The sequence below is a fragment of the Thunnus maccoyii genome, chromosome 19 (assembly GCF_910596095.1).
Source record: "Thunnus maccoyii chromosome 19, fThuMac1.1, whole genome shotgun sequence".
Lineage (NCBI taxonomy): Eukaryota > Metazoa > Chordata > Actinopteri > Scombriformes > Scombridae > Thunnus > Thunnus maccoyii.
The window spans coordinates 20,427,090-20,453,341 of record NC_056551.1 but is presented as its reverse complement, the minus strand read 5'-3'; the positions used below and the strand labels follow the sequence as shown (position 1 = coordinate 20,453,341).

Sequence of the window (26,252 nt, the reverse complement as noted above, 5' to 3'; positions counted from 1 at the left end):
TTGAGGTGCTTGCTGTCATCTACAGAGCCAGGCTATTTCCGGTCATGCTAAGCTAAGCTAACCGGCTGCTGGCTGTATCAATGTAGGGTAAGGAGGGGATGAATTCAACACTTTTTGCATTTTGCTCAATTACTCTGAGACTATTTACAGCAGACCACCTTCCTAGTACCCACATCATTAAAATATGTCTACATATGATAATAAACTCAGAATTTGCATTTGACAAGGAGGAGTCAGGTATTGCAGCTGACCCACCTGAAGATAGTTGCAATATTTTATTTACATTTTGCTGCTAATACTTATGTACTTTTACTTAAGTAGGACTTTTCATGCAGGACCTTTACTGAAAGTATTTTACATTGCTGTATTGGTATTTTTACTGGAGTAGAGGGTCTGAGTACTTCTTCTTCCACAGCTGGTATTACTATCTGAGCGCTTCATGTGTTAAATAAAGCAATCTGACAGTGTCGCTGTTTTCTCATTTTAATGTCTCGCTCCGCCCAGCCAGGAAGTACAAATAAAAACACAAGGAGGACTTGAAGTTGTCCTAACAGCCCCAGGAGCTGCAAACAGGAGAATCAACAAATTTGGAAACGTCTTTACTGAACCGTCATCTTTCATTTTTGGGATAAGCTGCTTCTCTGAGGCGATGAGCTTCCATTGATGGGAATAATCAGGATTGTTGCCGCTAATTTGACTGGAATTCGTCAGATTTCAATTAGAAACCAACACAAGGTGGGTGCAGCTGTATTGAGCTGAAGACACACTTACATAATGCTGACATTTAATATGTGGCGAGCTTTCAAATGTCGTTTCATTGCAGTTTATCATGTCCAGACGACTTCATGCAAGCAGAACAGAGGGTGTGGATAAAAACGTTTGGTAAGTGATAATATTGATAATGTTGATGTTTGGGTTTCAGAGGAGCACTTTCAGATTTTCTGACAGTCAGCTGAGCCTGTCAACACTTGTGATTTACAGTCATATTAATGTTGGATTGGCAGAGTTTAAACCCAACCGTGATCCGGTTCACAGCCGTCTATAACCTCAATAAAACCGTCTGATTGGTGGAGATTGAGGGTGGCGTACGTCCTGGGAGGGATCAAGTCCTTTTAATATGCTTTTTAAATGAGCAAAAAATACCACATTTATGCCCAAATACAGCACCCATACCACCACCGACTGTGTAACAAGAGAAAATACAGAAAAAAACCATAAAATATAAAGTCTGTGCAATATCAAATAATAAGATTTCATCATGTAATTCATTATTTTAACATGTGACATTCTTTAAACTGTTGTTATTTCCCTTTTTTAACTTCCAAAACATTGAACATATGGTAGATATAAGATAGTAACTTAACCTATCACTTCCAAATGAAACAGCAAAGCAGTTCAGCTTTTTTTGATGCTCTGCAAAAGAATCATTAAAGTTTATTCACCCAAATTAAAAACAAAAGTATTTTTAATCTTAAAAACTCTCTGAAGGTGCTTAAAGTTGTTGCTCTTTACACTTTAATTAAACAACTTTCTGTGTGGAAATAGATTCTGAAGCGTTTATTATCCTCATTGTTATTCATTCAGATAGATATTATTTAAATTGCAAAATTCCAACATTATCTGAAAAGAACAATCTGCTTCAGTTTCTGTGTTATGTAGTAATCATTAATATATTTTGGTATTTGAATTGATAAACATAATTGTAAAACTGTTATTCACAGTCTTAAAACTTCTGCATTCAAAACCAGAATATGAAAATAATCTATTCAGGAGCATTTCTTATTGTCATATTGAATTATTTAGTTCATCATATCAATTATTCACTATTTAGATGTGACTAAATGGCACTAGGCCTACAGATGGCTCAACAGTCAGGGAATATTTAACTTAATATTCAATTCTTCTTATCAAACAGCATTACAGTGTTTAACCAGCTGTTTTGTATCAACAGGGTTGAATTCACGCAACTGGCAGCAGACTATAAAGCAGTGAACCTCGGTCAAGGATTTCCTGACTTCGCTCCTCCTAAATTTGTCCAGGAGGCTTTTTGTGAAGCTGTGAGCGGAGGACCTTCGATGCACCAGTACACCCGCGCTTTTGTAAGTGGACTTTCGCACAGTGTTGTCTTGAAACAAATAGATGTTGTACAAGTATTGACAGACATCTCATGTGTTTGTGTCATTTCTTTCCTCAGGGTCATCCTCCTCTTGTTAAAAGTCTGGCTAAATTCTTCAGCAGGGTTGTGGGACATGAGATTGATCCTCTTGAAGACATCCTGGTCACAGTTGGAGCTTACCAGGCTCTCTTCTGTGCATTTCAGGCACTGATTGGTGAAGGTGATGAGGTATGAAAATCAACCCAAGTCGTATGTTTGTATGTCAGGACTGTTGTATGTTTCGATTGTAATGGACTATGGATGCAAATTAGCTTCAGGCTAACTCTGGTGCAGTGCATCATTTATGCTTAATACTGCACCCTGTCCTGTTCAATAAATCAAATCAATACAATACATGAGTTTGAATACAGTTTTTGTATAGTTTAATATTGTTTACTTATGCCTTTAGCCACAGGTTCTTTTTTTAACATCAGCCCAACATACTGAAAGAATTTCTTCTTTCAGGTCATAATTGTTGAGCCGTTCTTCGACTGCTACCAGCCGATGGTGAAGATGGCTGGAGGAAAGGCGGTATATGTACCTCTGAGGCCAGTGAGTGTTGCACGCTTTTTTTTAAACAATTTTACCGTTGTCGTTATTTATGTGGGCGTACATTTATCCTTCAACCTTTCTTTTCTCTTCTCCTTAATAACAGAAAGCTGAGGGCAAAGCCGTCCTGTCAAGTGGAGACTGGGTTCTTTCTGCCGAAGAGTTGGCCAGTAAATTCACTCCACGCACAAAAGCCATCGTTATCAATACTCCCAACAACCCATTAGGCAAGGTAAGATATTTAGAAGGGGGCATATCATGCTTTTTGTGATTTTCTGTCATTTTCATAGTGTTATAATGTCAGATGTCTATGTTAAACATGGTCAAAGGTCCCAAACTTGAGGTGAATGTATGTAAAAATACTCTCTGTAAGTAAAAAGCCAGAGCTACCTCTACTTCCTCCTCGTGATGACATCAGATTGTTCATGCATGCCCACAAACACCCGTCTGTAGATGGCCTTTGTTGCTAAGGTTGTTCACGTTGTCCACTCGCATATTTTGGATTGAATTCAGACTCGAACATTGTTACATTCCAGCTCATTAGAGGAAAGTTAAGCAACATAAAACCACAGTGTAGAATGGTTTGCCAGGTATTTATTAGCCAGGAAGGCCAGAGATTCACAAAAAGCACAAAAACACATACACAAAGGTGCCAGCATCAAAACTAAGGGTGAGGGGCCGGTGGGTGCTATTCAAAGAAAACAATAAAACCAAAACAGGACTCCTTAAGCAGAGCTAAACTTACTAAAACACACACGGAAAATGACAAAATAAATCCCTCCCTCTCTGGCTCTAAGGTTTAGGGGCGAGAGGAACAGCATCCCAGCTCCTAGTGTAACTAACAAAGGAAATTGCTAAAGTGAGTGAGGCAAGGTTTATCAGTACTATGTCTAGCTGCCCTAGGCTCAGTCTTCCAACTACACGCGAGTGCTTCGTATTCGACCACTACATTTACTAGAAGCACGGTTAACACTAGACAACCTGTACAAAGTGAGAGACACCGTGGCAAGCTGTTCACTAAGTCCCAGCCACCACGACTGGCAGGCTGGTCAATCTTTTGAGTTCGGCCCACGGAGCGCAGCCTCGGGATTGGAGGCCTGGCTTGAGCAGGGGCCACTCCAGTCAGGGCCCTCGCTGATCCTAGCCGGGAAGCGGGAGGAGTCAGGACGAATGAGAGACTTGGCACGAAAAAAGAAAAGACACTGAAGAAAATGAAAACACACAGGCATATACAACGCTGGGGTTTGTGGCAGCTGTAACAAACATGTACAGATTTATTTGAAAAATTTCCATTTCCTCCACTGGAAGCTAACCAATCAGAACAGAGTGGGCTCCTCAGGAGAGAGACAGGAGCTCAAACAGTCTGTTTCAGACAGAGGCTGAAATGAGGGGCTACATAAAGGGCCGGCACAAGATAAATAAGAAGTTTTTTTTAACTGCAAATCATCCAAAGATATTCCAGTAGGGCCCCACAATATAAATAAAGACCTGGAAATGTGCATGATACTTTCCCTTTAAAGCCAGCAATTGATGCACTCAGCCTTCATTTCACTCTCTAACTGTTGAGTAATTTTGTTCTTCCTCTGAAATATAATGTTATCATGGACTTCAACACACTTCTGTGTCCGTTTACAGGTTTACAAGACTGAAGAGCTCCAAATGATCGCTGATCTGTGTATCAAACACGATGCTCTGTGCATCAGCGACGAGGTGTACGAGTGGCTGACGTATGATGGAGCCAAGCATGTAAAGATAGGTGAGATACTGTACAGACAGGGTTCAGCAGAATGGTCAAAAAGTCATAAAAAACATTAATAATATTTGTTGTGTTTGTGTTATTGACAGCCAGCCTGCCTGGCATGTGGGAACGAACCATCACCGTTGGCAGCGCTGGAAAGACCTTTAGTGCTACTGGCTGGAAGGTAAAATCCAGATGTTTTGAGCAACAGAGTCATGTAATCTGTTTCACTGTACATTGTTACAATGACCTGTGTTGTCTTTTCAGGTTGGCTGGGCTATGAGCTCTGGACATATCATCAAACACTTGAAAACCGTCCATCAGAACAGTGTTTACCACTGTGCAACAGCTGCTCAGGTAGACACACAATTCCTTGAACATTTTAGATTAATTTGAAAGAATAAAACATTAATTTTTTAGCTTATTTTAAATCCTAGCCTCAATCCCAAAGTTTCTGAAAATACAGAATGTCACACGGATCTGTGGGGAAATGTAAATGATGCCCAAGTCATGTAGAACATTTCCATTTTACATAATGGTGCGGCCATTATCTCCGATTGTCAGTATGGAAGACAGGCCTTTTCCCACCTTTTTTAATTTAATAAGAAGGGGGTTATTAATTTAAGGGGGAAATGAGGATTTAAGAGGTCAATCAGAAGAATAAATATGAGGTCTACTGTTTAATTTAAGTGATTTTAAATCTGGAAATGGGCAGCAAATGTTCAGGCTTCATCAAATCTACATACACTATATCACAACTGTCATTTCAGCTTCATTTACACCTTTGAAACTCTTTTATATTCATCCATCCCCGTCCTCATCCTCATCAGGAGGCAGTCGCTCGTGGATTTGAGAGAGAATACGAGGTGTTTGGGACTCCGGAGAGCTACTTCCAGCAGCTGCCTGCGATGCTGCACAACAAGAGAAACAAGCTGGCCTCGTGTCTGGAGAGCGTAGGTCTGCAGCCCATCATGCCAGAGGGAGGTTATTTTATGATCACAGACGTCTCCTCCTTCAGTGAGTGCATTAATATTCATATCTGTCGAGGATTTTATCACATCAGTTCTCTACAGTTCTCTTACTAAATAGTTACTAAATTAATACTAGAAAAACAAACTTCTGGACTGGAAACTTTATTATTTTTTTGATATCTTTTTTGTTTTGTGCTTCCTTATTAATGGAAACCTAAACGTTCTTTTTTGACAGAGGTGGACTTAAACGACCATAGCACGAAGGATGAATCCTATGACTTCAGATTTGTCAAATGGCTTATTAAAGAGAAGGTAAATATTAAAGGTTTCATAAAATCTTTATTGGAATTTATAAAAGATGATAAATATGTTTATTTTGAATTGGGCTGCAACTTTACAGTTTTCATTATCAATTAATCTGTTGATTATTTTCTCAATTAATCAATCTGGTCTATAACATGTCAGAAAATTCAGTTTTCTGTCATAGAGGATTAAATAAACCAGTAAATATTTGCATTTAAGAAGCTGGAATCAGAGAATTTTTAAATTTTTTCTTAAAAAAATAATTAATCGATTACCAAAATAGTTGGTGATTAATTTAATAAATGGCAAATGATCAGTTAATTGACTAATTGTTGCAGCTCTAGTTTTGAATAAAGGAAACATGGTTGGATTAGTGTTTTTGTGCAACATTTCATTATAGTTTATGGTGATGCGTTGAGAATTTTTCATTTTTTATTAGTTTTTCTACATAATTTGTCTTTTTTTTTGTCTGCAGGGTTTAGCAACAATCCCCGTATCAGCATTCTACAGTCCAGAACACGGCAAAGAGTTTGACAAATACATCCGGTTCTGCTTTGTCAAGGTAAATTCAACCTAATTCATTCAACAGAATCTGATCCGAGCCTTTTCCTATCTCACTCTGTCGCTCTTTGTCCGTCTGTCTCACTCAAACTCACTATTTGTGCCCCAACAGGAGGACTCCACCCTGAATGCAGCGGAGGACATCTTGAGAAAGTGGAGTCACGGAAAATAAAACGACCACATGACGCACACCGTCATGCATTGTCCGTCCATCAACATTTCAACAACCCTCCTCAGTTAAATTAAGCCGTACTCAGTTTTTAATTGCGTCCGCCCCCTCAGTTGTGTACTGTAAGATACAGAGACAACGTCCACTTTCGCTTTGTCTTTAAACTTGTGGAAAACACTCAGGTGTTGAAAAAAATCCTTGTGAATGTTTCTGTGCAACGATTTTAAACCGCAAACTGTGAATAAAGTATTTTTCAATATTATAATATATTTCACAGTATTTCTAAGGGAAATATTTAGTTGATTCTTTTTATCTGAAATCATGTTCTTCTACTGTATCTCACATTTAACTGCAGAGATATTTATCCTGAATCAAACCGGCAAAAAAGGTTTAATAAATCTTTGAATTAATCAACATTCTGATCTTTAGCGTTCTCTGTTTTATAGCCTCATCATCACAGCCACAATCCTCTGTACAGAAAGTGCATTTTATAACAACTTGACAGCAACTTTCATTTAAATTATCTGTTAACTTGTTTTTAATGTTTACTCAAAATATGTGTTTGTGTTTTTTGAGTCAAAGCTACTGAAATCAATCAATCAAAAAACACATTTTACTGTGCAGTACCTTTTTAAATTTAATAAAAATGTTACAGTTAGCTATACGTGATTAATTAGTACTGTACTGTGAAAACTAAATACTGAGTAAAAATAATAAAGAATGTTTCTTTAACTTAAAAAATTGTCACTTAAATGTTCGATGTAATCAGTTTCAACAGTTTGTTTGAGTTAAATTTACTTATCAGATTTTACGGTGTACAGTCAAGAAAGTGTCTTGCTCCATATATGGTAGACTTAAGATTTAAAATTTCCTCACATTTCAGCAACCTTAACTGAGTGTTAATCATAATAAAGTATTCCTAGTTCATTAGACTGACTAGCAGGGCCTGGAAAGTGCTTGTTAAGCACTTATTTATTGTAATTTTTCTCACATATGTAATATATCAGTGTTGTCAGCAGTGCACTGACAGTGTTTCTAATGGTGTTATCATGCAGGAGTAGAAATAAAAACACAGATATTTGAGAGTATAATCACAGACGTAAACAAAAAGAAGCCTCTATTTTCTCTTTTCCATAAAGAATCTGAGCATAACCATAATTTCAGACACTAAATAAGAAGGCTGCAAATGAGTGTAAATAGCTTTTAATGTATTATTTTATTGATTGATTTCAACATTCTTCTCTGTTATTGTTTCTTCTTGCTATTTTAAAGATGTCAGGATTCTACATTTCATTCATTTAGCCTAAGAATTTTTATGGGGGGTAAAGTGTCAAAAAAGGTTGAAAGGTCGGGAGAAGGAGGGGTGGTGGCGACCTGTTTACCGTGTCACCTCTGAGATAAAAGGAAACAAACACATCTGGAGTCTCAACTATTTGCTGCTCGTAAAAAAGTGGGCCGTCATCTCATTTAATCATGTCACGACGACTTCGCACACTCAGGACAGATGATGTGGATAAAAACGTTTGGTAAGTGATAATGACACAGGTGGACTTTTGACACCTGAGTTTATAGGCTACAGGTGACTGTTGCCATTTCTATCAGTCTGTTAGTGAACGCTCCCTGTTGTGAAATATGAACTATTAAGTGATTTTAAACCAGTCAAAAAGAATCAAGAGGAGCATTTTAGGTGTTTGTTGAAACTTCTGGGGGTTTCGTACCCTGAGTTGAGCCTGTCAGGAAGCTGGACACTGATTGATCATGTTCTTAAGATAGGATTGGTAGAAAACCCAACAATTTTAACCATAGAGTTGCAACGATTAGTCGATTAAGAGTGGTGGAAAGTAAGAAAGTGCATTTACTTGAGTACAAATTTGAGTATTTCCATTTTATGTTACTTTATACTTCTATTCCACCACATTTCAGAGGGAAATATTGTACTGATATCTTACTTTCCTGCTAATTTCCATTATCAAACCAAACCTATTAATTTCAAATGTAATCACTGAAAAATCAGCGGGATGTGTTTGACGCTTTGCAAAAATAATCTGCTTCATTCTCTCCGTTGTGTAGTAATCATTAATATATTTGGCTATTTCAGTAGATGAGCTTAATTGTAAAACTGTCTTAAAAACTTCTGCATTTTTTTTTTCATTACTTATATTTGACTAAATGGCACTAGGCCTACAGATGGCTCAACAGACAGGGAATATTTAAATTAATATTCAATTTACTTCTTATCAAACAGCATTACAGTGCTTAACCCGCTGTTTTGTATCAACAGGGTTGAATTCACGCAACTGGCAGCAGACTATAAAGCAGTGAACCTCGGTCAGGGATTTCCTGACTTCTCCCCTCCTAAATTTGTCCAGGAGGCTTTTTGTGAAGCAGTGAGCGGAGGACCTTCGATGCACCAGTATACTCACGCTTTTGTAAGTTTGTTTTTTGTGAATGTGAGAGGATTAAAGGAAACAATGTTCATTTTGTCCTGTAATATACCAGGATTTAAAGTATGGTTTCTATAATTTTCTGGAGGTTTTAAGGGGAAATTTCACCTCATTCTTTCATGTCATTTTTTTCCTCAGGGTCATCCTCCTCTTGTTAAAAGTCTGGCTAAATTCTTCAGCAGGATTGTGGGACATGAGATTGATCCTCTTGAAGACATCCTGGTCACAGTCGGAGCTTACCAGGCTCTCTTCTGTGCATTTCAGGCTCTGGTTGGTGAAGGTGATGAGGTACGCAAAATCAACCCAAGTCAGGTTCATTTATTCATAAACAGTTTTTACCATTTGTATATGTGATTTATACTTAATATTGGAAGGCTCATTGTTTAACCATCATGTTTAATGGCAGAAGAGAGAATAAAATCTATTTATATTTCTTTGTAAAATTCAGTTTACAATTCCAATTACAAATTGGAAAGAGAAATGTTTTAGATTGATTCAGATCGCCAAATTTTTGCCAAATTTACTTTCTACATGACAAAATTTACCCAAATGGTACCAAGCACATAACAAAGTATATGCTAAGACCTTTTTTCTTTCAGGTCATTATTATTGAGCCGTTCTTCGACTGCTACCAGCCAATGGTGAAGATGGCTGGAGGAAAGGCGGTATATGTACCTCTGAGGCCAGTGAGTGTTTCACAACATTTTCACATTTTTACAAAGGTGTACAAATTTAGAAAGCATATTTTGACAATGTCACCTTTGTCTTTGTGTATGTGGACTCATATTTACACATCAACCGTGTTTCTTTTCTCTTGTTAATTGCAGAGAGCTGAGGGCAAAGCCGCCCTGTCAAGTGGAGACTGGGTTCTTTCTGCAGAGGAGTTGGCCAGTAAATTCACTCCACGCACAAAAGCCATCGTCATCAATACTCCCAACAACCCATTAGGCAAGGTAAGATATTGACTTTGTTGACTTCAGCCTGCTAAGAGTAAAGCTTTGTTGTGCTCAGAGATTTCTGTGCACATAAAGCTGCTGTCCCCTATACATGAATACACATCACACACCCATGTCTGTTACAGGTTTACAAGACTGAAGAGCTCCAAATGATCGCTGATCTGTGTATCAAACATGATGCTCTGTGCATCAGTGACGAGGTGTACGAGTGGCTGACGTATGACGGAGCCAAGCATGTAAAGATAGGTGAGATACTGTACAGACAGGGTTCAGCAGAATGGTCAAAAAGTCATAAAAAACATTAATAATATTTGTTGTGTTTGTGTTATTGACAGCCAGCCTGCCTGGCATGTGGGAACGAACCATCACCGTTGGCAGCGCTGGAAAGACCTTTAGTGCTACTGGCTGGAAGGTAAAATCCAGATGTTCTGAGTAACAGAGTCATGTAATCTGCTTCACTGTACATTGTTACGATGACCTGTGTTGTCTTTTCAGGTTGGCTGGGCTATGAGCTCTGGACATATCATCAAACACCTGAAAGCCATGCATCAGAGCTCTGTTTTTGACTGTGCAACCGCTGCTCAGGTAAACTCATTATTGCTTGAACATCTTAGGTATTGTTGTTGCAATAAAAACTTAATAAGTTTTTCTAAGAACAGATTTGATAATCCTCATTATTTTTGCAAAAGTACTAAGCTGCTCACATCCTTAGTCTTGATTCTCGGAACCAAATTTATCTTCCTGCTTTTTTGTACTGTAAAGTCAATAGACTGAATACCTCCTTTATCAAATCTGCTTGCACTATATCATCATTATCATATCTTCTGTTCATCTACATATTTTAAAGTCCTCTGTATCTCCCTCCGATCTTTTCATCCTCATCAGGAGGCAGTCGCTCGTGGATTTGAGAGAGAATACGAGGTGTTTGGGACTCAAGAGAGCTACTTCCAGCAGCTGCCTGCGATGCTGCACCACAAGAAGAAGAAGCTGGCCTTGTGTCTCCAGAATGTGGGACTGCAGCCCGTCATGCCAGAGGGAGGTTATTTTATGGTTGCAGATGTCTCCTCTGTCAGTGAGTGACATTAGGAAGGATTTGTGTCCAGTGGTATTATGTTGCCATACACGTGTCAAAGGAACTACTTGAAGCTTATTTATATGTTCATACTGGGAGCTACAGTTGTTGGTTACATCATAAACTGTATTCCCCTCCTGGCAAAGGTAAAACTGATACGAATTTTACTAGATTAATTCAAAACGTTTTAATTTCTCTGCAGCTTTTATTCAAAGACTAGAAGAACTTGTTGCATCCATCATTGTTTTCAAAGATACATTCAGGCAATGGTACAGTAAAAAGTGTGTAAAACAACAAAATAATTATCTTGTTCGTAGCTGCTAACCATTGCACATCAGAGTCTTTTGCACCACAAACATCTGGTCAGAATATAGTCATCAACTCATCAACCAAGACAGTTACAGTTTGAACACTTTCTGCTTATTAGTGTTTGTAGCGTATCTATGACAAACTTTAGCTTTATGTTTTGACAGAAGTGGACTTCAATGACCAGAGCACTGAGGACGAACCCTATGACTTCAGATTTTCCAAGTGGCTAATTAAAGAGAAGGTAAAACTTGAATATTTAGTGAGAGATAAAAAAAAACCCAGTAATGTAAGTGTTGAAGTTTTTTGAAGACAGAGAAAAACACAGTTGACAGGATCAGTGTCTGTTTTTGCTGGGTAATGATTAAGTTATATGGTGATGTATTTGGAAAGTCCTGTTTTTTTCTCAGCTTCTGTCTTATTTATTTTGACCTTTTTTTCTGCAGGGTTTGGCAACAATCCCTGTCTCTGCATTCTACAGTCCGGAGCACAGAAAGGATTTCGACAAATATATCCGATTCTGTTTTGTCAAGGTAAACAAAATCCAAAATATTATAATAAGTGAATTTAATCATGAAGTCTTTTCATTGTCTTTTTGTCAGTCCCTCTAACTCACACCCTCTTACACTCTTTATGTCTAAAAGGAGGACTCCACGCTGGATGCAGCAGAAGACGTCTTGAGAAAGTGGAGGATCAAAAAGTAAAATGTCCCACAATGTGGAGCAGAGTGACATGCATTGCACGTCCGTCCAGATTTAACCAGGCTATTCAAACTGACTTGGGTTGTCTGAGCTGAATTGAGCTACATCCTTACCCACACACACACACACACACACACACACACACACACACACACACACACACACACACGCAATGTGGTACTGTAGATGCACAAAACACAGCCTCCACTTTAACTTTTTTCTCACACTATACTTGTGAAAACACCCAGGCTTTGAAAAAATCATTGTAAATATTTCTGTATAATGACTTTAAGCAAAAAACTGTACATGAAACTTTTTGTCAATATTCTGTTGTGTTGTGTGTCAGAAAAGCAAAGAAAAATGTTAAATAAAGCTCTTAGTAAAGCCACTGCAGCTACTATTCACTCAAATCACTCAGATGAGAGCCCCTGAGGAATCTTCCAGTTAGTCAGTTAAACATTGCTGAGTTGTTTATTCACATTTGTTCCTTTTGTTCCTTTGGGCACATCGCTGGTTGGTGAAGTATTGACAGCACAAACCTCCTTGTAGCTTCAAGTGTTTGTCTCATGTCTTGTTAAGGAATGTGGATGTTAAAGTCTTTTGTTTTCCATGTGAACATTGTGAAACTGTGTCTGTACAGCCAGGACCTGAACACAGAAAGTACTTTTTATAAAACTTTAGCCATTTAAATTTACTATCAAAAGTTTCTCATTTGTGATTAATTTCGGAACAAAAAAGGAAAAAAAAGATTTCTCATCAATTTTGGGGTATTCGTTTATTATTTTAGGTAGACAGAGACGAAGTATTTACAGATATAGTATTTATATGTAGTTTTAAATCTCGCGAGAGTTCAATCTAGCTGCGTTACTTTATATTCCACCCGCATGCGAAGTCCCGCCCTACTCTACCTCTGATTGGCTCTGATCCTGATATTTTTCTCTAAACCAACCATCTCACTCCTATTGCCTAAACCTAACCAATCAAACCAACGAAGGTAACAGGTAGTAGCCAATCAGAGGCAGAGAAGGGCGGGTCTTCGCGGAATGCGGGTGGGAAAAAAAATAAGCACCAACTGTAAATATACTTCACGTGCTAGTGCATGTGAAAATGTCTACCGGTGTTGCTATGAAAAGGCCCCAAACTGTGTCCTCTCAGGTACTGTTACACTCATGTTTTACATTAAAAATTACACTTACTGGAAGGTTATATGATCTCTAACCTGTTTCCTTCTGTTACAGCCCGAGGAGAGGCTGGACTGGAAGAAAAGGAAAGCAGAAAGTGAGTCAACAGCTAAACTCAGCTAGCTACATTTAGCTAACAGCTCACAGTGTGACAAGTTACAGTACAGTACTTCTGTCTTTTTTTGGTTAAAAAATAACATTCAAGCGTTTTATAGCGTCGTTTTTCGTGGAGTTTGTGATACTGTACATGGTTTTGGCCGCAGCATTAATGTAGCATTTCTGGTCATTTAACAAATCCGACTTTTAGAGAGCAATTTCATGTCATCTTTATCAGTTTAGCTCTCCTGAGGAGTCAAGTGTCAAACTTGGACTTAATTGGCCAATTAGTGGGGTTTAAATAGACAAGTGAAGTGAGTTTAACAGTAGCAAATTCATTTATTTTCTAGAATAGCTTTAAATAACTTAAATAACTACATAACTAACTCGAATTACATGGTTTTGTTTCTGTTAATTCCAGTGGCTGTATTATTATAATATACTGTATAAAACCTCTTTGTCCTCTAGGAAAATATTACATTCATAAATCAAGAATAACTAACAATGTGCCCTTTAAATGATATGGTAAATTTTTATGCATCCCTGAGCAATTTCCAAAAAACTTCCTAGTTCTTCTAGAGAACTTTGTAAACACTGATTTTATTTGTTAAGTCAATATTTGTATTCATGTATTTATTTATTGGTATCTTTGTGATCTTGTTATATTGACCTTGGCTTATAATTTGAGTTTGGAACAGCTATGTGTGTTTTTGAAAGAGAGGTGTCTGTCATTCCCCTTCTCTGGTGTGAGGCTCATTGTCATATTCAATTAATCTGTCAATTATTTTCTTGATCAATTGATTAGTCATTTGGTCTATGCAAATGGTGAAAAATGATGATCCACAACCTAAAATGTCTTGTTTTGTCCCGACCAAAGATATTCAGTTTACAATCATAGAAGACAAATCTAGAAAATATTCAAATTTAAGAAGCTGGAATGAAAATATTTTAGTATTTAAAAATATCTCAAAGATAATTTAATTACCAAAATAAGTGCCAATTAATTTTCTGTCAATCAACTAATCCATCCATTGTTGCAGCTTTACTTTTCTCAATTTTATAATACCGTGTAGCCTAAAGTCACAGATTTGCCTCGATGGTTTTACAATATGACACCTTATACCCCTGTTGGGGTCCCAAAACAAATCTGAGAGGTCACAAGAGGATTAAAGGAATCAGAAAGAAAAAAAATGTCCATATTTCTGTTAGACAAATTTAAGTTCATTATGTATGGCTTTTACAAAATCTTTGCCTTTTTCCTGTATCTACTGGATACCATCACCTCTCCAGGCTTCTCGGAATCTTTCAGATGAAATCAGATCATTGAAGGAAAAAAATCACTTTGGTTGAACTGTTATGAACTCTCATCCAGGCTAAGGTCAAAACCCGTGATCTCGGATCAGAAATAGATATCGCCTAAAAGCCAAAAGGGTTTGTTACCACCCCTTTAGACCATCAGTTTGTGCCCCTCATGTAGCCTATTGGCATTACAATTGAGTCACAGAAAAAAGACACTTCTAAAGATCTGGATGCAAAAATAATCTGCGCTGCACGATAAAGTATTTTAACTTGTTTCCTAAGTTGCGACTCTGTTTCCAGCTACCATCCTCGTTCGGATTGGGAAACTGTTCTCTGTTCAGTCATGTACATCTCCAGTCTTTCTGTTTATCTAATTTTCTCACCAGTGTCACTGATTTGTTCCTTAATAACAGTAAAAGAGACTAAGAAGCAAAGAAAAGAGGCCAAGCTGATCAAACAGCTGGAAAAGCAGAAACAGCAAGAGGCCGAAGAGAGAGCAAAACTTGAACAAAGCCAGAACAAAAAAGGTAACTCTGTCATTTCATGGATTGCTTTTACCTGATACGACTGTGAATAGAGTGCTGTAATGTGCGATCTGTATCATCTTAGGTCGGGCTTACACGGTGAGTGTGGCCCTGCCTGGTTCTGTCCTGGATAACGCTCAGTCCACTGAACTTCGTACATACTTGGCCGGACAGATCGCAAGGGCCTGTGTAGTGTTCTGTGTAGATGAGATCATTGTGTTTGATGAACAAGGGGAAGATGTCAAGTAAGTAAACATATTATACACACTTCCAAATGTATTTTACAGCATCAGACTATGAGAACACTGATAGAAAAGATTTTTCTTTTTGGCTTCGTCCCACAGGAGCGTTGAAGGAGAATTTAAAGGTGTTGGGAAGAAAGGACATGCTTGTATTCAGCTTGCCAGAATACTTCAGTACCTTGAATGTCCACAGTAAGTAGGACCATAATATAACCTGATCAGATCACTACCATCAGCCTGTTTAATCTGAGTTTGATTAAAGCTTTTCTTCTCCACCAGGTATCTGCGCAAGTGGTTTTTCCCAAAGCATCAAGACTTGCAGTATGCAGGTAGTTTGAAAAAATCTACATTTACATTACAATATAAGGGGAACCAAAAAAAACTGTCATTATAAGTCTTTCAGTAGTACCTTTTTGATCCCCTTTAAAGTACTCTGCTCGAGATGCGTCACATTTACTGTAGTCGTCTTTTGTCACTGTACCCAGAGACTCCTGTGTTTCTTCCTGTTTTTCCTCCACGGTAGCAAATCGTCTTCCTTCCAGTCCCAATTTTAGTCTCACAAGCTGTGGGCATATGCTATCTAGTGGCAAATCAAATAACTCCTCCTTACTGCCGCGCTATCTATGGCTTCCAGGAAGTTTTGGCTCCCCCCTTTTATATTCATTTACAGAAACTCTGTGTACTTGGCAATTAAATTGTATCCATATCTTGCTACCTTTTCTGAGACAATGTGTATAAATTCAGCCATCTTCATCACATCTTTCTAACATACTGTGGGCTTGTATTTGGCAGACAGTCATGTCTACAGGACAAATCAGAAAATTGGAAATCAAATCAGCAGTTTAATGTTTTCAAACATTATGGCTACAAACCAACCTGCCGTTTATGTTTCCTCCAACTGAAGAGTCATAAAACAGTACTGTTTCTGTAGTGAATCCATATGCAAATACAGAGAAGTTTTCTTTGTTCTACCAGGATTGCTAAACCCTCTGGACAGTCCTCACCACATGAGGATAGATGAGGAATCAGAATACCGTGAAGGAATAGTCCTCGACAGGCCAATCAAACAAGGAAAAGGTTCATTAGTCAACTGTGGAATGAGAAAGGTAATAATCTTAACATTTTCTTAGAGGTCATCATTTGATGTAGACTATGTGTATGTCTGTATTCAATGTTTGTCTGCTCCTCCCAGGATGTTCGGATTGATAAACAGCTGCAGTCTGGACTGCGAGTCACAGTGCAGCTCAATAAGACACAGAACCAAGGTAATTTTATGAATCAGACTGTGACCTTCCCGGTGTTTATTTTAGTTCTTGTTGTTTTCAAGATGTTGCACAGCAATGAAGTATGTCTGTCTGTCCTCAGAGAGCAGGATGTATAAAGGGATGGTGGTGGCTCCTCATGTACCCAGGACTGAAGGAGGTCTCTACTGGGGTTACAGTGTCCGCTTGGCATCATGTCTCAGTAGGTTTTCCAAACACTAAAACACTCAAAAATATGCTTCAAATAAATTTTGCAATGTCTTGGAAGATGAAGAGCATGTTTTTTTTTCATCCACACAACCTGTTAAGTTGTGCAAGAATACAGTTTGAGTCTCCACATGACTGCTTTCTCTTTATTGCTGTTGGATGCAGGTGCAGTTTTCACAGAAAGTCCATATAAAGAAGGGTACGATCTGACAATTGGCACATCAGAGAGAGGCAACCACATTGACCAAACAACACTGTCGCCATTCAAGTAGGTTCAGAGCCAATAAGATGATAAGGGGCGGTTTAATACTACTGTATGTCATTCTGATTTATTCATTTAAATTTGACTTTCCAGGCATCTTTTGGTGGTTTTTGGAGGTCTTCAGGGATTAGAGGCCAGTGTAGACACTGACCAAAACCTGGATGTGACTGATCCCAGCGTTTTATTCGACCTTTACCTCAACACGTGCCCCGGTCAGGGCAGCAGGACCATTCGCACAGAGGTGAGGGCCGAGATATTTGTTGAATCAAGCACTCTGAGACGAGATAAATTTACACTTTATACTGTATAAGGAAATGCCTTAATACTCATTTATCCTGCTCAACAGAAGTGAATTAATGTTGTATTGTGTGTTTTTTCCTCTTTTTCTACAACAGGAAGCCATCTTAATTTCCATGTCAGGGCTACGACAGAAGATCACAGCTGCCTTTTCAGATGTTTCCAATGGTTCATGAAAAAGTAAATGACAGAGTAAAGTAAACAAAGACATGCTGGTCTTACCATCTAACTGGTGGGTGAACGGCAGAGCTGTAATTTGATCTTTTTAACATTGCCCGCTGTAAAAATTACCACAAATATCACATCACACACATCAGTGCATTGAGTGCAGTCAATGCTAGATACCTGTCAGACCTAATATTATATTTTATATCTTCATTCTGTATGTCTATGACTCAAGAAATTGTACATATATAAATACATATACTATCCACAGGCTTGAACTGACTTGTATTGTTTTTTTGTTTTTTTTGAAAGCATATCATTTGTTTTTTGATAAACGGTGCGGAACTTTTCATGAAAAGCAGTGTTGAGACCAGCACATCATGGACAAAGAAATGGCTCAGAACATTCGTGGGTTAAATTTTCATCAACAAACAGCAGAGTCGAGCTTCATATTTCTGAGCTAGTAGCTCAAACACGTGTCTGCTTTAAGAGGAAATGTCCCATCTGCTTTTTGTAACGTGAAAATTAGAAGATTATCTAGTTCAAGACTACAGGCTGTTACAGCTCTGAGATAGTCTTGTGGATGCAGTCACATTCCAGTTGCAATGCATGCTGCATGCATTTACCCCCCTTAGTATTTGTTTTTTCCTTACTCAGAGAAGACAGACTGTGTTTTCATACCCAATGTAAACGGGACCTGCAGTTGTGTTCTGGGTGGATGGGATTGATACAAACTAAGTTTCCAGATTATTAGGTCCACTTAGCTAAAAGTAAACAACAACAGCCCCATGTTAAACTCTACCTTTATGAAGGTTATAATAAGTTTTTGTTAAAACAGTTTTATAGAAACATTGATTCAACTTGACAGTCGTGATTGTAATTTTTAGTGCTGTGTTATATTTGCAGGTCAAATATTTATTGTTGTTGATATAAATGGGTTTGACAAACTGAGCATATGTTAGTAAATTTAGTAGGCAGTTTAATCACAGTCGATGCGGCTCATGTATATTCATCGTGTTCATTATTGACTTTGTTTTCAGTAAGTAAATAAAGGCTTCTGATTACATCTAATATTAATCAAGCACATTGATAAGATTCTCTCATCCACATGAATATTCTGACAAAATATCTGCAGATTAATTACTTGTAAAAGGCAACATCGTTTAAAAGAAACCGCCCCCCCCCCCTTCCCCGCTTCACATTTCTGCAATAAAATTTCAATTTGACTTCTAATTTAATCGTGCAGTCCTAAGAGCAACATACTGACACGAAACACGACCATGATGCATTTGAATACGAGCTGCATGCGCTGGAACGCCACTGAGGTCAAAAGGTTTACGTTCATGAGGCCTTTTATGTTCTTCTATTAAAATCAGCATCTACTGCAGCAAAAATGTAACAAATGAAGTATTGTCTTCAAATTGAGGGTAAGTTGAAGTAGATGTTTGACCTGTTAAGTATGAGTCTTGAATATATCTGGTTTACATAATGTCTGAAATCTGAATGTGTCCAATTATTATAAACAAGAATTAATTGCACACTAGCAGCAGTGTACATTTGTTTTATCACTATTCAATGGAAAAAGATGAAAATCCCTCAAACTGAAGGTACTGAAGAGCTTCATCCTCGTGGTAATTCATTATTTATTGTGACATCTGTTCACTTTGGCTGGATTTTGAGCCTCAGTTTAATAATAATCACAACGGGTCTGTAGCACCAAGTATTAAATTAAAAACTACCATATGCTGGCATTGAATTCTCGATGAGATCGTTAGTCGTGTTTACTTGTTTGCTCAGATATTTCCTGGTTTAAATCATAATTGTGCCATTGCGGACTGTTAAATTCTTGTACAGCCTTGTGTTAAGATGTTATATACTGATGCTTGTAAGTTTTCGTCTTAGTTTGTGTATGAAAAGAGGGTTGTAGGCCACATAGTCACATCTAATTAGAGGAACTTGCTTATATAATCCCACCTCAACATGGGAAACAGAAGTGCATTTTCAATACATAATAACAAAAATATAAACGTGTAAAAATTATTTTTCTTCTCTATTTACAAAAAAACGCTTATCAGACGGCTGGAGTATTTCAGAAACCTCTCAAAACTGAGATTCTTTTGCGACAGAAAACATTCTCAGACATCTCAGTCATTTGGTCCGATAATAGATTTTTTCCAAAAGCTTTTTTTTTTTTTTTTCAAATCCTCGAGGCGATTCCTGAAAATAGCTGTCATTCATCATGTGGTTATTTGAAGGCTCATTCAAGGGGAGTTGTAGTAAAATCCAGCCCGTAGCGCTCATTCAGGCTTTTGTGAGTGCAAATAAATCTCTTTGTGGTTCTCGTAAAAGTCTTTTCACCATTTGGGATGAGTGAAGGTGATGTTGTACTGCTTGGCCCAGCGTGCAAACACCTGTTTCTCGGTAATGAAGCGATGGTGGTTCCCTCTACGGCTGCTCTCGTTCTGTAGGTACGTTACACATTCATCAGGCCCCCTGGGTTTGTAGTAGTGGTAGGGCATCTTCTTGGATACAGATTTCTTTCTAGAAAACAAATGAATTTAATATTATTAGTTTATTAGTTTGGCAGCCACTTCATCTCTGATTTATAACGATGTTTACAAGAGTCTACATTGGTTTATTAGTGTCAGTATTATACTCACCCACAGTGATTGGGTGGAACCATCCCATATACTTTGATATTATCACATATCTCAATGGCCATGACCATGGTGAACCAGCCTGTGCTCAACCACGAGTGAGATTTTTGTCTGAGCAGGAAAAAAACAAAACAAATAGGAAACCAGAGTTTGTGATCGTCCACAGTTAGATGTAATTAACATTATACCTGCTCCATAAACACTCACCTGTCTCGTCCCGTCTCCCTGTGAAACAGACTGTCGAATCTGCGCATCTTGATTGGTGTGACACTGAAACAAGACATGTTGCTGTAGGTCATGCTGACTCTCTGGATCAATCTGTACAAGGTTCCTTTGGCGTCCTTCCCGATCTTGTTCGGGGGTCCCCAGAAGATGATCATAGAGTTGCTGTCTGAATGGCGCAGGAACTCATTAGGCCTGCGGACCACCCTGAACACGCTGGAGTGGGCTACGACCCTCAGAGAGGTGCGATTGCCTACGTCAGTCTCATAACCCAACGTGGGGGCGTCATTCATACGGATCACGCACTCCGTACGGTCGATCTCCTCTCCCGCTTGACTACCCAGAACATGGCTGGAGCTTGTCACCAGCGCACAGTTACGACAGTGTAAGCTCATATTCTGGAAAGAAAACACAACATGAAACTTGTATTAAAATTTAAAAAATACCCATATTTGGCAAAAAAACATTATTCCTTAATAGTGGAGTGGAAATAAAGTCAATTGTCAAAGAGTAAGTGAGGTTGAGTGGTTCATCTTCCCTAATTGTGTAAGTAAATTTTCACTACTTTGTGTTAAAGTGCTAATTAGCAAATGTTAGCATTCTAACACTAATTCGGCAACTATATTGATTAAATATTTCAGTCAAAAATTCTCTGGTTCCAGCTTCTTAAATGTGAGCATTTGCTGTTTTTCTTTGACATTTATAACAGTCTTAAGATTCTTGACTGTTGGTCAAACAAAACAAGCGAATTAAAGGCATCACCATGGGCTCTAGCCAATGGTTAACTACATTTTTCAACATTTTTTTTAATAATTAATCGGTTAATTGAGGAAATAATCTGCACATTAATCGACAATGAAAATAATAGTTGCAGCCCTTCATGCAGGTAGCTCCACATTAGCATTTAGCTCAAAGCACTACAAGCTGTGTCCCAAATCCAAACAACACACTATTCTAAGCAAGTTTTGAGTATGTAGCAGTGTTTTTACTCTTTGGAAACTTTATCTGTGATTTAAACTCGCCCACAAACGGAGTTTAATACAGCCTCATATGGCAATTTTAGGGGCGCGGATTATGCTATTGATCACATCTCACGACCGGGCACCTCCACATGTACAGATGGCATTCATCAGGCTGAAATGAGCAATTTACAACAAGTTCAGGCAGTTAAGAGAGTTTGTTCAATCCCATGGAGGATTTTCTTATTTTCCTCTTATTGCTTTTTGCAAGAACAAATATAAAATACCACAAAAATAAGAGAACATTCATGCCTGAGGCCCAATAAGCTTAAGGCTAAAACAAATTTACACAACAGGAACTAATAAATAGTGTTTAGATGGCTGTTTTCACCGTTAGACTGTCATTTATATGTGTGTAGGTTCATCATTATTCATCATCATCGTTTATCTTTTCATTTTAAGTTCATGTGCAATGATACAGACAAGCGGTTACTGTGGAAACAGATAAGAAAAAAAAACATAATATATGAGAAACGGATGGGGAAGAGCGTTATCTTGCACATTTGGTAAGAAAAGTCATCCCTAAATGAACCTTTCACCTCCATTTTCACACTGCCTGCTTTTGAGTGACTGATTTTGTTCGTTATATTCTTCATTTTCATTTCCAAGAGCTGATAACGTCTATGTAAATCTAGTTTCTAACGGTGCTCCACTATCTTTTGGCACACACGACTGAGTTGTGTGCAGTACACTTCACCTGCGCAGCATCCTTCACCTCACCTCCACTGCTATATAAAGTAAGAAATCACATAACGTGCAGACCAGTATTAAAAATCACTCACTCTCGGCTCATTCACGATGATGTGTTCCAGTTACAACATTTCTGTATTAATGTGCAAACTGTTAACATACCTTGTTACCGTAAACGGGCACATAACCGTCTTTCCCAGCCCACTTCTTCAAATCTGTAGACCTGAGAGCATTATTTGCAGCCACATTGAAGGGAGTGTAGATGCTTTCGTTGTTGTTGTTGGAGCTGTATAGGATGAGGAGTGTCATCAGGATGAAGATGGCTATGAAGATCACCATCCGGTGGCTCTGCTGTCTCTGCAGGTTAAACAAGAGTGGTGGAATTTAACTAAGTACAAGGGCTTTACATAAATACAAATTTGAGATACTTGTACTGAGTATTTTCTTTTTGTGCCACATTACATTCCTACTGCACTACATGTATTTAACATCTTTAGTGACTTAAAAAATTTAGATTTTTCATACAAAACCAATGTAGAGCTTATAAAAAGTGATGACCGGCCACGGACAAGCCCTATAACCGCAGTTGTCCGTGAGAAAGTGTGTGAGTGAGTGATGAAGATGCACCATTGGTTGGCCAGCCGAGTTTTGGAGTTTCGCCATTGGCTGTTGCTTTTTCGAAATGCTGCTCTTTCTTGCTCCAAGCTCTGATGCTCTCAGCTCCGGTGTTAAATGCAGCGAAGTCGGCTACACTCCAGTTTAAATAGATACAGCTTCTGTGTGTTTCCTCCTCCGCCGTCCAGTGTGATCGACTCTCCTGCTGTCAGAGCTGTCAGCAGCCGGCAGGAGAGATGCTCCGTAGTACGTTTGGATTTTAACTGAACTAATACCAGGACGCAAACTGTTTATTTCTCAGATGTTTTCACATCACAAACGACGAACAACGGCATTAGAAAGACGAGTCGTGTAGATGAAAAATGAAACTTGTAGCTGCTCTGTGGGTTCGCCTGATATGACTGTAACGGCGGTTACTGGGTGGAGGTAAGCCTCCTGAATTTGCACCCAATATGCTGTCAAAACTTTCATGTACAATCCAACGCAGCCTCATCAACCGGGAAAGAGGCAGAAAAAAGGCGGATAGGGGCTTGGCTTGGCACGGTGGTCGATTTTGGGCATACACCAATTACATAACTTGCCCACCCCCCATACCGTAGTTTTGCTTTTTTCTATAGAAACAACCCAATTTATTTCATTTTCACGTATCAGCACCCAAGTTCATCAAATAAAAAAAATCCAACTTGTTAAGTATCAAGCGTTTTATCAATACTTAGTCGGACGACGGACGATACAATTATAAACTGACTGTCTGCTGCGGGAGCGTCTGCAGCAGCACCAGAGTCGCAGCAAAAAAAGTAGCGGAGTGAGACGTCTGTTCTCCGTCCTGCTGCTGTAAACAAACGTGACGCCAGCAGTTAACGAACAGCTGCTCTCATGTCTCCCCGGGTCTTGGTGCTTGTTTTTTCCGGTAGCAACTGTCCCGCTCTCTGCCTGCTCATCCTGCTCTCGGTGTGTCTCTCTCCGGATGGCAGGCGAGTTGCTGGGGTTCTGGTTGGCTCGTCCCCGTCTGTGTGCGCCGCAGCCCGGCTGAACACGGAGGAGGACCCGCTGGCAGCAGCCTGAAGCCCGCTGTCACTAACTCTTAAATATGAGGAAGATCTAAACTAAAAATCTAATGTTAAAGATCAAAGTAAGCGCTCTACGTATGAGCATCATTGACGAATATCTTATTTTGTAAAATGTTCTGTGTAACCGGTAACACCAGTAACGAGTTGATTAGTCATCCCTAATTAGTCGACGGGCCCAGGCATGAATTTTCACTGACTGGTACCACCCAAAGTGGCAAATTCTAGCTTGGTATTTTGAAAGAGTTTATAACTCTAGATGATATTTCACCATGATAACCAAGATGAAAGAGAAGGGGGAGTTAACATATATTGCAAGATAGATGTGGAAAGTATTGTTCTTGCAACTGTATTTATAACCTTTTTTTATAACCATGTCATGTGATATGCTACTTGAGTACACTTTACCAGCAAATATTACTGGGACCACTACAGAAAACTGCAGATGAACATTTAATATCCTGGAATTCACACTATAGACACTACCAGTAACTATCCCTGTAACAAACTGGCCACAATTTCACAAGATGACCATACATGGTCCAACCATATAATAGGTTTTGACACAGTCTTGTTTTTTATAACTGATTAATCCTTGAACTAATTTTTCATGAAAAGCTGCAAATACTTTGTGACTCCAGCTTCTCAAATGCTTTTCTTGGTCTTAAATTACAGTAAACTGAATCATTTTGAGATTTGGACTATTAGTGTGACAAAACAAGCAATTTGAAGACGTCACTTTTGGCTCATTTCTCAATATTTTCTGAACAATTCATCGATTAACCAAGAAAATAATTACAGACATCATGAAAATAATCAGTAGTTGCAGCCCTATATAGCTACACTTCAACCAACCAAAGCTGTAAAATACTGCTTACACATTAATGCATGAGTAATAATAATCTAATAATATCATATATAATAGTATAACAGCCACAGGGTCTGTTTTTCTGCGTTGAGAACTTTCACTTTTGATTCTTTAGGTTCATTTTCCCAATAATACTTACATACTTTTACTTAAGTAACATTTTCAATGCAGGGCTTTTTACTTGTAATGGAGTATTTTACATTTTTTGTACTTAAGTAAATAATATTTCCACTATAAAATCAGTGTGTAGTTGTAGCTCATGTTTCAGATGTTTGAGTTGTTAGCAGTTCCAATAAAGAGACATTTTCCCTCTAAACTTCTCTCATGGTTTCATTTAATTAACTGTTCAAAGCCCAAAGAGTAAAACTCCCCAATATTTCCCAAGAAAAAGTAAAGATTAGAGAAAAGTATGAAAAATTAATCCACATTTATAGCGTAATTTTGTTTTTTCTTCTTTCTTCTCCCATTAATCATCTCACGACCCCTCAGATTTATCTTGGTACCCTTTGGAGGGGCCTGACCCCTATGTTGGGAGTTATTGGACTAAACTAGCTAACTGTATGTAAAGTAGTTCAAACTAGGAATTTAAATGCAGTACTTTTGCTTGTATTGCAGGACTACTTTAACTAAAAGCTCACAAGTCAGGTACCCGTATGAACACTGAAAGGGGTTTTCCTCGCTGTCATCCTTCTTCCTGTTCATACTGACTATTAAAAGATCCCTTTCAAATGTGCTTTCAATGTAAGTGACGGAAGCCAAAATCCACAGCGTGTCCACAAAGTCCTTCTGTGCAAAAATGCATTTAAAAGTTTATCTGTTCACTTGGGCACCTGACTGTTGTTTTAAGACAGACTTGAAAAAATGTGTACCCTTCCTTTAAGTAAAGGATCTGAGTGTTTCTTCCATCATTGACAAGAACAACAATAATCATCTCCTGCATGCATGTAACACTCTTTGGACTAATCATACTAATGATGATGATAATGATGATGAGGGGCAAGAGGTGCCACACCCTCCTGATGTTTGATCTGTCTCACCTTGCCAGAGAGCTTGAGCCCCATGCTTTCAGATCAGACAGTGACCGTCTGTCATCATACCTGAGAGACAGAAACAAACACGTTAAACGCTCATTTCCTGCTCGTCTTTTTTTTCAGGTGACGCCAAATCTTAACTTAGCTGTGTTCAGTTTTAGATTTTTACATGTAAATAATAAGCAGTAACGCGGCGAGATTTCACCAGTACGTGAAGTATGTACAGATGTTACAACCTTAACAAATCGCCGCATATGCTAATTAGCTTGCTAGCTGTATTTCATCTCATATTTACTTGACGCCATGAACATAAAAGGCAATAAAATGTAACCGTTACTATTTCTGACGGACAGCCCTCCGCCGTCCGTTGTTGACGTACCGTTACTGAGAATAGAACAACGACATCCTCTCTGATATGATTAAAATATTAACTAAACGTTACATGTCAAAGAGCCATAACTGACAGGAGAGAAAATAACTTGTTTACCGTTTCATGGCCTTCGCGGGTTTGGTGTCTGATATCTCTCTCATCTCTGTCGTCCCCCATCTTCCTGCGCCACTCGCTGACGTCATGGCAACGTCATTCACTGCAGCACAGCGATGAGATGTGAATAAAATAATAA

The 26,252-nt window shown here is 38.5% G+C and overlaps 4 protein-coding genes across 6 annotated transcripts; 3 read left to right on the top strand and 1 right to left on the bottom strand.

Annotated features, from left to right (window-relative positions):
- Positions 1 to 475: 475 nt before the first annotated feature.
- Positions 476 to 6,860, top strand: LOC121885292 (kynurenine--oxoglutarate transaminase 1-like). The gene is made up of 13 exons (XM_042394612.1): positions 476 to 735; positions 824 to 882; positions 1,952 to 2,099; positions 2,195 to 2,344; positions 2,621 to 2,707; positions 2,811 to 2,936; positions 4,340 to 4,460; positions 4,550 to 4,626; positions 4,710 to 4,799; positions 5,273 to 5,459; positions 5,649 to 5,725; positions 6,192 to 6,278; positions 6,390 to 6,860. The coding sequence occupies exons 1-13, from the start codon at positions 664 to 666 to the stop codon at positions 6,447 to 6,449; spliced, it is 1,341 nt and encodes a 446-aa protein (XP_042250546.1). The 5' UTR covers positions 476 to 663; the 3' UTR covers positions 6,450 to 6,860.
- Positions 6,861 to 7,919: 1,059 nt separating this feature from the next.
- LOC121886142 (kynurenine--oxoglutarate transaminase 1-like) lies at positions 7,920 to 12,322 on the top strand. The gene is made up of 13 exons (XM_042396068.1): positions 7,920 to 7,972; positions 8,728 to 8,875; positions 9,029 to 9,178; positions 9,490 to 9,576; positions 9,718 to 9,843; positions 9,972 to 10,092; positions 10,182 to 10,258; positions 10,342 to 10,431; positions 10,732 to 10,914; positions 10,980 to 11,064; positions 11,392 to 11,468; positions 11,671 to 11,757; positions 11,869 to 12,322. The coding sequence occupies exons 1-13, from the start codon at positions 7,920 to 7,922 to the stop codon at positions 11,926 to 11,928; spliced, it is 1,344 nt and encodes a 447-aa protein (XP_042252002.1). The 3' UTR covers positions 11,929 to 12,322.
- Positions 12,323 to 12,971: 649 nt separating this feature from the next.
- spout1 (SPOUT domain containing methyltransferase 1) lies at positions 12,972 to 17,738 on the top strand. Its single transcript, XM_042395555.1, has 12 exons — positions 12,972 to 13,080; positions 13,164 to 13,203; positions 14,915 to 15,028; positions 15,111 to 15,270; positions 15,370 to 15,459; positions 15,547 to 15,596; positions 16,243 to 16,373; positions 16,460 to 16,532; positions 16,633 to 16,731; positions 16,902 to 17,004; positions 17,092 to 17,239; positions 17,394 to 17,738. Exons 1-12 carry the CDS (start codon positions 13,033 to 13,035, stop codon positions 17,469 to 17,471), a joined length of 1,134 nt encoding a protein of 377 aa, XP_042251489.1. The 5' UTR covers positions 12,972 to 13,032; the 3' UTR covers positions 17,472 to 17,738.
- A 684-nt stretch (positions 17,739 to 18,422) lies between these two features.
- st6galnac6 (ST6 (alpha-N-acetyl-neuraminyl-2,3-beta-galactosyl-1,3)-N-acetylgalactosaminide alpha-2,6-sialyltransferase 6) lies at positions 18,423 to 26,215 on the bottom strand. Of its 3 annotated transcripts, none has more exons than XM_042395557.1 (6): positions 26,117 to 26,215; positions 25,636 to 25,695; positions 22,211 to 22,405; positions 20,325 to 20,737; positions 20,121 to 20,228; positions 18,423 to 20,001 (listed from the first exon to the last, which is right to left on the bottom strand). In XM_042395557.1, exons 2-6 carry the CDS (start codon positions 25,657 to 25,659, stop codon positions 19,815 to 19,817), a joined length of 927 nt encoding a protein of 308 aa, XP_042251491.1. In that variant the 5' UTR covers positions 25,660 to 25,695; positions 26,117 to 26,215; the 3' UTR covers positions 18,423 to 19,814. The 3 variants fall into 3 exon arrangements, with proteins under 3 accessions (XP_042251491.1, XP_042251493.1, XP_042251490.1); XM_042395559.1 differs by lacking the exon at positions 26,117 to 26,215 and adding an exon at positions 26,009 to 26,101; XM_042395556.1 differs by lacking the exons at positions 25,636 to 25,695; positions 26,117 to 26,215 and adding an exon at positions 22,676 to 24,787.
- Between the last annotated feature and the right edge of the window lie 37 nt (positions 26,216 to 26,252).

Excerpts from the sequence above, each read along its gene's own strand:
- LOC121885292 (XM_042394612.1), top strand. The coding sequence starts at position 664 with ATGGGAATAATCAGGATTGTTGCCGCTAATTTGACTGGAATTCGTCAG. Across the intron at positions 2,708-2,810 it reads TATATGTACCTCTGAGGCCA|AAAGCTGAGGGCAAAGCCGT; the intron begins GTGAGTGTTGCA and ends CCTTAATAACAG. Across the intron at positions 4,627-4,709 it reads TTAGTGCTACTGGCTGGAAG|GTTGGCTGGGCTATGAGCTC; the intron begins GTAAAATCCAGA and ends TTGTCTTTTCAG.
- spout1 (XM_042395555.1), top strand. The coding sequence starts at position 13,033 with ATGTCTACCGGTGTTGCTATGAAAAGGCCCCAAACTGTGTCCTCTCAG. Across the intron at positions 15,460-15,546 it reads CAGTACCTTGAATGTCCACA|GTATCTGCGCAAGTGGTTTT; the intron begins GTAAGTAGGACC and ends CTTCTCCACCAG. Across the intron at positions 15,597-16,242 it reads TCAAGACTTGCAGTATGCAG|GATTGCTAAACCCTCTGGAC; the intron begins GTAGTTTGAAAA and ends TTGTTCTACCAG.
- LOC121886142 (XM_042396068.1), top strand. The coding sequence starts at position 7,920 with ATGTCACGACGACTTCGCACACTCAGGACAGATGATGTGGATAAAAAC. Across the intron at positions 10,915-10,979 it reads TGGTTGCAGATGTCTCCTCT|GAACTACTTGAAGCTTATTT; the intron begins GTCAGTGAGTGA and ends CACGTGTCAAAG. Across the intron at positions 11,758-11,868 it reads TCCGATTCTGTTTTGTCAAG|GAGGACTCCACGCTGGATGC; the intron begins GTAAACAAAATC and ends TATGTCTAAAAG.
- st6galnac6 (XM_042395556.1), bottom strand. The coding sequence starts at position 22,711 with ATGGCGAAACTCCAAAACTCGGCTGGCCAACCAATG. Across the intron at positions 20,229-20,324 it reads AGGGAGACGGGACGAGACAG|ACAAAAATCTCACTCGTGGT; the intron begins GTGAGTGTTTAT and ends TTTCCTGCTCAG. Across the intron at positions 20,002-20,120 it reads GTTCCACCCAATCACTGTGG|AAAGAAATCTGTATCCAAGA; the intron begins GTGAGTATAATA and ends TTTGTTTTCTAG.